This window comes from Dacryopinax primogenitus (assembly GCF_000292625.1).
Source record: "Dacryopinax primogenitus strain DJM-731 SS1 chromosome Unknown DACRYscaffold_22, whole genome shotgun sequence".
In the NCBI taxonomy this organism is placed as follows: domain Eukaryota; kingdom Fungi; phylum Basidiomycota; class Dacrymycetes; order Dacrymycetales; family Dacrymycetaceae; genus Dacryopinax; species Dacryopinax primogenitus.
In genome coordinates this window covers 259,660-269,883 of record NW_024467219.1, presented here as the reverse complement: position 1 = coordinate 269,883, position 10,224 = coordinate 259,660, and the positions used below count along the sequence as shown (strand labels likewise).

General features: G+C 46.5%; 3 protein-coding genes across 3 annotated transcripts; 1 reads left to right on the top strand and 2 right to left on the bottom strand.

The window, feature by feature from the left end:
• Nucleotides 1–587: 587 nt before the first annotated feature.
• On the bottom strand, nt 588–856 carry DACRYDRAFT_111607 (uncharacterized protein; the record flags this gene model as incomplete). Its single annotated transcript, XM_040769267.1, has 3 exons — nt 588–636; nt 684–763; nt 818–856. 3 exons carry the CDS (start codon nt 854–856, stop codon nt 588–590), a joined length of 168 nt encoding a protein of 55 aa, XP_040624462.1.
• A 7,539-nt stretch (nt 857–8,395) lies between these two features.
• DACRYDRAFT_58827 (uncharacterized protein) lies at nt 8,396–8,593 on the top strand (the record flags this gene model as incomplete). The annotated part of the gene is made up of 1 exon (XM_040775519.1): nt 8,396–8,593. A coding segment is annotated over one exon (198 nt), but the record flags the coding sequence as incomplete, so codon positions are not given.
• Nucleotides 8,594–9,104: 511 nt separating this feature from the next.
• On the bottom strand, nt 9,105–9,621 carry DACRYDRAFT_111606 (uncharacterized protein; the record flags this gene model as incomplete). The annotated part of the gene is made up of 3 exons (XM_040769266.1): nt 9,105–9,277; nt 9,332–9,556; nt 9,612–9,621. 3 exons carry the CDS (start codon nt 9,619–9,621, stop codon nt 9,105–9,107), a joined length of 408 nt encoding a protein of 135 aa, XP_040624460.1.
• Nucleotides 9,622–10,224: the final 603 nt, after the last annotated feature.

The following is a 10,224-nucleotide window of genomic DNA, read 5'->3' as shown; positions in this document are numbered from 1 at the left end:
AGAGACAGTCCCCAGGCAGAGTAGGCCTTATATTTATACCTCTGTGGTGGAATCTGCTAGAACATCTTGCTTACTCAGCCTAGTCAAGTGATCAGGTCATATGACCAAGGATGAGGTCATATGAGGTCATGCACAGCCATGCACAGCAGGTCACCTGACCATCCAATCCTTCCAGCAGGTTCCAGCACATGCCAAGGTATACCAGCTACTTCCATGTCATAAAGGCTTAGTCATGTCTCTTCTCTTGACCAAGCAATGAGCTGGTGCCCTGACAACACCACAGATGGTGCATAATGCTCCCTGCTGCAGGCTCCTCATTACTTGTAGGCTGAGCATAAACCAGAAACCAGTTTTCATTCAGGCGGTCTCTCACATCATGGGATAATGGTTCACCTTTCCAAGTGATGGCATACATCAGTTCCTAAGTAATTCTGAGTTAATAGGAACATGATAGAAAGATAACCCTCTCACTCCTGTTACTTCATCTGCTGCCCAACCATGGATCTGGCCACTTCGAACTGTTTGTTCTTCAGCCTCCTATTCATTCTGAACTCCTCTTCCAGGAATTCTCCGTTCACCACCATTTCCTAAACAAGGCCATGAAGGAACCCATCACCCATCCCAGGTTTCCCAAGCCTGTACCATATCAGCAATGCATTGAAGTAATATTAAATCTCACTTACACTTCCTCCAAAGGCATGGTGTGGATCCTCTTTGTTGGGTCCATCAGTTCCACCATGATCTCCTTGTCCTTGGTCCAATCCTGTGTTAAAGTTAGGATTACCATGTTCCACATGAAGAGGATAAAGGAACTTACACCAGTATACCCTTCCTCCTTATCTATCATTGCATACATGTTGAGGATGGCCCACTTCAGCTGCATATCCTGGTTGCCCCCTGTTCTGGTGCCAGGTGGAAAGTGGGGGCTGGGCTCTTCCCTGCTTTCCTCCGTGCTTCAGCCATGTTTCATCCCTCGCCCACTCTGCAGAGTGGGATACTGGATGCAGTGATTCTGGAAGCCATGGTTAAGTTAAGCAGGTGGTGGTAGAGATTCAAGATGTTGCAAAGACCAAGGCCTTTGCACCTGCCTTTCAAAAGCCTTCTCATGATGATGGCCTTATGGGAGCAAATGGAGTCAGAATTCAGGGTCCTAGGGCCTTAACTTTTTTGATGCATCCACGGAAGCAAACATGCTCTTCTCCCTTCAACCACCACTGACATTTTCATAGGTACAACCTGCCTCTTGCTGACATCATCTCCACCCCACCCAATCTTGGGTGAGGTGGGGGGCTATCCTGGGAGACTATGTATGGCCAAGCCATGCATACAGTCTCCAAAATGTGTTTGTGGAGATGGAGAACATGCTTGGCTTGACCACTTGTGTTCTCTGCTTTGGATTGGTGGTGAGAGAGGTAGCATGCATGGCTTGACCATGCATGCTCTCTCTATCTCACATCAATGACTTGGAGAGGGGTAGCATGCACAGCTTGACCAAGCATGCTGCCTCTTTCCAAGTCTGACTCTCTCCCTGAGGGGGAACAGAATGCGTGGCTAGACCATGCCTCTTTCCCCCCTCAGAGGTAACACTTGCAGGGAGCAAAGTGCACAGCTTGACCATGCACTTTGCTCCTTTCAAGGATGACATTATAAGGAGTGCATGGCTAGACCTTGCATTCTGTCCCTGGATGTAATTTTTTTCTTCATGGGCGGAGGCTAGACCTTGCATTCCATAGCTGGACATGGTAGGTATGTAGTTGGGGGTGGGAGAGTGCATGGCTAGACCTCACACACCCAAACATCAAATGTAACTAGACAAATATTATAGCATCTAATTAGTAATCCATGCAATCTTTCTCTCCATGCCCAAAGATTTTTCATGGAACTGTGTACCTCCTCTATGGGCTTCTCAATGGGTAATGTTTGATACTTGGGAAATAAATAGGTATTCCTGTCCAGTCCAGAGTAGTTACATCTGAAAACCTCACAGCAAGCAGAACTAGAAACCCCATGCAACAGCCCATTGATCTTCCAATAGAATGTCCTCCTCCATCCCTTCAAATGTATACCACATCACCCTCACCCAATTCTCATACTGTTGGTATGCATATGTCGACTACCACTTGATTAGCCTATGGCTGTGATCCCAAATGTTTGGCTCACATAAGCAAGGTCCTAGTGCCACGGCATCCAACTGGCACATTCCCAATCAATAATTCCAACCAAACTCCCACTCTTGTTGACCAGGATGTTGTGGGGGGTCAAGTCACCATGAGTGAAGACAGTGCCTTGGTCAGGTTGATTTGGTAGACCTGGTGCATTGGAGGACATCTGATGCTGGGCCTGCTGAACAACCCCACCTCTGGTGGGGTGTGTCAGGCCAGTATTCCCACAGTTATTTTCGGGCCCTAGAAACCATTATGTGGCACTATGGACCCTCACTATGCAGACAATGCACCCCAGCAATGAGTCTTGACCCCCCCTGGATATTTGGCATGACAACTGCAAGGTTTCCCATGTGACAGGATGACCCGGATATTTGGCATGACAACTGTAGGTTTCCTCTGCACCAGGATTGAGCCACACAGATATTCAGCATGCCACCACCTGCCTTGGAGAGGTATCCAGAGACCAGTTTAGTATAGAGTACAGTTTATAGTAGCTAGTATAAGTAGTTCCTAGAAACTCCTGTACCTAGTTTATTCTGCCCCTTTTCTGAGAGAGTTATACAGATCTGATTATCCGTATATTGGCAGACTTGACTTGACTTAGCAGATTTTACTTGACTTATCAGAACTTGACTGGACAGACACTGAGCTCTGATTATTGCATACTGACTTCAATAGCTCAGCTACAGACTGACTCCCACATTCCCACTGACTTTCCCCCTCTCTCTCCTCTTTCCCTAGCAAGTTCTTGCACACCACCCATTGGACCAATATTTTGGACACCTTTTGGGTCGGATCATATTGGAGCCCAATGTGAGGCAGCTTTTACTGATTAAGAGCTGCTGAGGCAAGAACTCCTCCTCCTCTGATTTCTGATACTGGCTTCCCATATTCCGGTATCCACTTCCACCATAGACCAACAGAACAAGCTTAGGGACAAACGGCAAGCCTGCCATACTGTGCTCTGAGAAATGCCCACAATTTTGGACCACACAGATGTATTGCAGCAGCAGTCATTCTGATATAGTGGATGCAGTCCGATGACTCCTCATGGCAAGCAAATGCACAATGCCCATGGGCAGGGAGTCCCCTTTGGCCCCCCACTTTTCCCCTACACCTCTTGGCGTCTCCCAGTATTTTGCAGCCTTGGAAAAACTGTTCAACTTGTGCAAACCAGCCATCATTGGTGGAGGAGACAAAATCAACTGGGCCTGCTTTTACACTGATGATGACACATACAAATTATGGACTCAGATCCACATGGCATGGAAGAAGTGAAAAGGAACTCATATGAGGATTTCAAGACCGAGGTTTTGAAGTACTATCCTGGCGCAGCAAATAACAAACACTGGTATGCAACTTGGGACCTCGATGACCTGGTCCACAAATGGCAATGCTGCATTAAGACCAAGGGAGAATTTGCCAAATTTTACAGGGACTTCTACTCAATTTCTACACAGCTCATCACCCACAACCAGATTTCTGTCCTTGATCAGCAAAAGGCCCTCCTCTGCATACTCAAATTCCCACCCACTGAAAGCTGCATTTGGGACAAGATGCTCAACAGGCTCAAACAGAAATACAACAGGGCTGTGGATGAACCTTGGACAATGGCTGAATTAAAGGAGACTGCAGAATGGGCACTAGGCAATACCACCATGAAGGTCTGCATTCTGTCTCCTGATTATTCCCAGGATGTAGCACCAGCACTGGTGCCTGTCAATGTCAAACCAGAATACTCCCCACAGGTTGCCAACTTTACTGGATGCATGGCTCAGCTCAAAGGGATGGTGTCTCAGATCTATACTCTGATGAACCAGAAGACCATCCCACAGAACCAACCAGCCACTCAGTAGAACCCCTATGGACAGCCTTCCTGAAATACATATGGCAACAATACACTGGCCACTGGTGCAAATTGGGTTCCTGTCCCAGCAGAAAACTACCTGAACCAAAACAGATATGGCCCCCAGAATACTGAACACCTGCTTTGCCACTCTGACGGTGTGTCTACAGGTTGCATGGACAAGATTGTGACATGCCCAGGAGCCTGGAAATATTTGGACAAAGGACTCCTTGAGAAAGACAGCACCTATCATGTCCTTGCTGGTGGCCAATTTATTCCTCATCATTGGCCTGGTTGTGATCTTAAGGAACAGGTTGATGGTTATTACAAGGACCATCCAGAACATTGTCTGAAATCACAAGCAACCCCTCTTGTTGTCTTTCACAACATGATCATTGAAGATGTCAGCTCAGACTCCAAATTTGAAGTCACAGTGGATCACTCAGTACTGCACATCCTCGCCAAAAATCAGGACACCATGGTCAAATGGAACAATGAGGAGATCAAGGTCCTCATGGCTGAGGCAGAATGACTCAAGAAACAGTGCATGGCATCCACAGGAAAATTGGCCAAGGTCTCTGAAGTCTACACACCAACAGCTAGAAAGGAGAAATCGGAAGCCCGCATGCATCACAGTACTGCACACTTTGCCAGCATACAGGTGAATGAACTGGAAAGACTGGATGCCATACCAGACATGCCAAAGCCCCATACCAAATGCACTGAAAATGCAGAAGACAAAACAGTTTTGTGGGCTCTCACAGTTACTCTCACCAAAACTCTGGTTCAAGTTCCCAGCAAGGTCCTCGCATCAGCATGCCCCCTCTTTAACAAGGTGCTCAAGGAAGCTTATGGCAAGAAACCAGTTATTCCCAATGTGATCCAGGTGACCAAAGTGCAAGACAGCGAGGCTCTGATATACCAGATCAAAGGCATTTTGGAAGATGTGGATGGGTTATTGGTTGGCAAAGACATGGTTACCCTATGCCAGATCAACTGTTTAATTGGTGACTATGACACACCCATTGCCTGCATCCTAAATGGCAGCTCTGGCATTGTTGGCATCAGCAAGCAGTGTTGTGAACAAATTGGGCTCATGTACACTCCAGTGAAAGGATGGCACATGGAATCTGTGAATGGTTCAGTCAATCAAATTTTAGGACACATTCTGAATTTGTGCATTGGTATATCCAGTCTCAATTTCTATGTCCAGGCCTTCATCCTCCCCAAACCTGCCTTTCCACCTGCTCCTTGGTTGCCCATTCCACATCCTTGCCTCTTGTGTCACCCAGGATTATATGGACAGGAAACAGAAGATACAGATAACATGTCCAAATTCCCACTAGACAATAAACCTATGGACTCAATCACACTGAATGGGACAAAAATGTGTGGTCCAGGATTTTTAATTCAGGACCATCTTCACTGGCAACCAGAAGATGGCATGGACACCTCAATTAATTGGCAGTCGATCTTGAATAATGGCTCTCAGATAGACACACCGGATTTGGATACAATACCCAATGATACCCATCCTGTATATGCCGCCCAAAAATAAAAACCTGCAGACAGATGCATGAAGCCTGTCTCAACAACGACACTGGAAAGTGTAAAAAATAGCTTTCCCTCTGACCCTCTTGCTATGCTTCCCTCACTCCCTGATACCCCACTGACCTTTATCCCCAGAAAACGGCTCACCCTGGAATGATTCAATGAACTGTAAATAAACAAATATGGATTCCTTTGGCCCAAAGAAGAAAAACTTGTGGCATGGGTCCTTTGTACCCAGGAAAAAGTGTTTGCTTGGAACAAGCAAGAAATGGGTTTATTTTGCAATGATTATTTTGACCCAGTCCAAATTCCAACAATTGAACACATACCCTGGCAACAGAAGAATATTCTGGTGCCCCCCACTTTATTACCAAAAGTCCTCAAAGCATTACAGGACAAACTAAATGTGGGCATATACAAGCCCTCCCAATCCTCCTACTGATCCTGCTGGTTCTGTGTCCTGAAGAAAGACAGATCCCTGCAACCTGTTTTGGACCTGCAACCACTGAATGGCATAACAATTTGGGACTCAGCCCTCCCTCCGCTTTCTGAGCCCCTTGTCAACTCTTATGGTGGACAATCTGTCTACACCCTCTTTGATTTCTGTCAGGGCTTCGAAAAACATCTCCTACACCCGGAAAGTTGGGATCTCACCACCTTCCAATCCCTCGAAGGTTCCCTTCGTAGCACCCAAAATCAGATGGGTGGGATGAAGGGCATTCAGATCATGCACAAAGATGTTACCTTCCTCCTCCATGATGAGATCCCCAAATACACAATCCCTTTTGTCGAGGATGTTCCCATCTGCGGACCCCCTACTCAATATGAACTCCCCAATGGTGATTTCCAACACTATCCCTGAAATAAGGGTATCCAGCAGTTCATATGGGAACACGTGGAAACCATAAATCGGATCCTGACCCACATCAAACATTTTGGTGGAACATTCAGTGGCCTGAAAATGGTAATTGTGGCTCCTGAAGTCTGTATTCTCAGGCAACATTGCACCTATGCAGGCCAATAATCTGAGCCTTCTAAGGTTGCAAAAATCCGGGACTGGCAGCTGTGGAAATCCCTCACAGAAGTCCAAGCATTCCTGGGTACTCTCAGGATCCTCCAAATATTCATAAAGGATTTCACTATGAAAGCCTGCCCCTTGGAACACCTCAAATGCACAGGTACAATATTTGCATGGGGCCCTGAGCACCAAGCTGCCTTTGACCAGCTAAAAGCAGATGCCTCTCGGGATGGATTACTCTGTCCTATTGACTATGAGAATGACCGTAAGATTATTCTCATGGTGGATTCCTTGAATATCAGTGTCAGCTAGGTCCTGTACCAGAACAACATTAATGGCAAACAAAAACTGGCCCCCTTTGGATCTTTGGCATGGAACAACATTGAATCCCAGTATTCCCAACCAAAGCTCAGACTATGCAGCTTATACCAAGCTCTCTGGGCCTTACAAGTCTTCCTCATCAACACACCCTGATTTATTGTGGAAGTGGATGCTTCCTGCATCAAAGGGATGTTGAATAATCCGGACCAGCAACCTGCTGCTGCCCTCAACTGCTGGGTTAGTGGGATACACCAGTTTGATTTCAATCTTGTCCACATTCCTGCTGAAAAGCACACTGGTCCAGATGGTCTCTCCCACCATCCCCTGAATTCCTTAGATGCTCCAAACCCACCTGACATCAACCACAAACAATGCCTGGGACTGTTGTACCCCGCCTACATTCAATCTGCAGTCAAGGAATCCAAGCCCAAAATAGAGATACCCAGGACCTCCTCCACACAGCACCTTGACAACCAAATTGCATTTATCTGCCAGTACCTCACTGATTTGTTGCTCCCCACAGACTGGAATATGTGGCAATATGCGCCCCTTGTCAAACAGTCCCTCCAGTACTTCCTTCACAACAGCAAATTGTGTCAATGTAACCTCACTGGCACCCCCTGAATGTATGTCCCTCCCACTGATTATCTTGCCCTGCTGAAACAAGCCCATGATGACAGTGGTCACAAAGGCTTCAAAACTGTCACAGGTATCCTCTGTCTCCGATTTTGGTGGCCCAACCTATGTGTGAATATCAAGTGGTACCTCCATACCTGCCATGCATGTCAAGTCCATAGCATTTGGAAGGTCCTCAAACCTCCAACAGTTGATTATCCAGCTCCACTTTTCTCAAAGATTTATTGCAATACCATGAAGATGCCTCCTGTGAAAGGATACACCTGCATTGTGCAAGTCTGCTGCTCCCTGTCCTCATACCCCAAATGGCATCCTTTAAAATCAGAAACTGCAATGGCCCTCACTTTGTTTCTCTTCCATGACATTATTTGTTGCTGGGAAAATATTGCAGAGATTGTCACTGACAATGGATCAGCCTGGGTAGCTGCAGTGAAGGAACTGGAATGACACTTTGGCATCCAGCACATCTGAATTTCACTGTACAACTCTTGTGCAAATGGTGTAGTAGAATCAAAACATTTTATGGTCTGACAAGCGATTTTGAAAGCATGCGGAGATAATATTAAGCAATGGCCTGACAAAGCACCAACTGCATTCTGGGCTGAGCAAATTTTGGTCCAGCACAGCACCAGCCTCTCCCCATATTTCATCACACATGGTGTTCACCCAATCTTTCCCATGGACTTTGAGCAAGCAACATTCCTTGTGCCCCCACCCAAATTCCCTATGTCCAACAGTGACAAGCTGGCCTACCACATTTGACAGCTTGAGCACCACAAGTCTGATTTATCTGACCTCCAGGAGAAGGTTCACCAGGCCCAATTATGCACAGCTGAATGATTGAAGGTGGACAATGAGCACATCCTCGCTGATTATGACTGCAAACCTGGCACCCTGGTTCTCATTCACAATACTCGGATAGAGAAGGAACTTGACCAAAAATCCAAACCCCAATTTCTTGGTCCCTTGGTTGTTGTCACATGGACTGCTAGGGGCAGTTATGTGATTGCTGATTTGGATGGTGCCATTCTCAAAGCCCAGATTGCCCAGTTCTGAGTTTACCCATACCACCAGCAATCCAAATGTACCCCCACCCTACCTGACATTTTGCAGCAGACCTCTGCTGAAATCTCACAAACTGTAAAAGATGTCTTGTCAACTACCACAGAGCCCGACCCTGAATAAATAGTGTGGGCCTTATACCCACAAGCTTGTTGAACAGCACACACATACCTCCTGACTTCATCACTCATTTTCTTTTGTTTCCCTGAGATATATCTACTAAGTCCACAAGTGGACTCAGTAGTATGGCAAGAACATGATCCTTACCAGAATACCCACAATTTCTTATGATTCACACAACATTTGATTTACCAAAGTGGAATGCCAAAGTCACATGTCTTAAAGGCACACTGAAGTTGTATCAGACAAACAAGATGTATTACCATGAATTTTGCTTAAGGCAAAATTCGGATCTACGAGAACATGAAGACATGACTATACTACAATTATAACTACGGGACAAAATATGACACAGGAAAAAGAAAAAGAAGGGAGGAAAACCAATTTACTCAGCCAGAGCCTGCCCCAGGAGAGTCTGGATCTGCTCTGCCCAGGCCACCCCCCTGTCCACTGCTTTCTGCGCCACATCCACCACTTTTTGAGCCATTTGCAGGCTCTTATGCAGCTCCAGCATCTTATGCTCCACCATACAGAGTGGTGCAACAGGTGACTTGATTTCTACATGACCAGTTAGCATGGTCTGAATAAAAGTGCAGAAGGGGAAAGATTTACCTGCCTCTGGAAGGCGGGACTGTTTTTGTGATGGCCCAGGCTCATCCTTGTCATCCTCCTGCTTGCATTTTTTGGGCTTGGCTGGGGCATAAGTGTGCATCAGCTTCTGCTTCTTCTTGTTGGCAGGTTTTTTGGTGGGCTCCTCAATGGGCTCGGGAGTCTCAGAGGGGAAGAGCTTCTTCTCTGCAGGCGCTGGAGGCAGCACCGCCACCTTCTTGATACACGCTGAAAAAGAAGTTAGTCAAGCTCACTAAAAACGGAAGGGAGAAAAACGGCATACCTATACACATGGTGCAAGGCTTCTTGGCTGCCTTGCATGCCAAACAGACCACCTTATTGGGCTGCTCCACAATATTGCATTCATGGCATGGCACCCCATCCTTGAAGACCATGTGCTTGTGGCACAACACACACTGCTGAAAATGCATGGGTGAAACAAAAGGAGCATGAAAAGTGGGGGAAGACTTATGCAGTTCTCCACTGAGAATGACTCCACCACTGCCTCATTTGTTGTTGCCAGCAACAGCATTGCCAGTGTTTCTTCCAACATCCAACCCTGCAAAATTTTAGTCAGTATACTTGAAGAAATGAGAGAAAAAGTGGCTGACTTACTGCATTGTGGGAATCCTCCTTGGTGGGCCTCCCATGTGCCCTGGTCACCAGCGAGGTAATGATTGTGCAAATCGTCAGTTTGTGGCATGACCAGTTTTGCTGGTGTAATCTCCTTTGCTTTTGCCTTGCCCTTCTCTGCCTTCACCAAAGGGCTGGCCAGGCTTGCCAGGGATGTCTGTAGAATTTGGGTTAGTAAAGGACACTGGTGCGTGAAAAAGGAAACATGTACTGAAAAACCTGACAACATAGCCTTGAACTGCTTCTCCTCCTCGTCCTCTTCT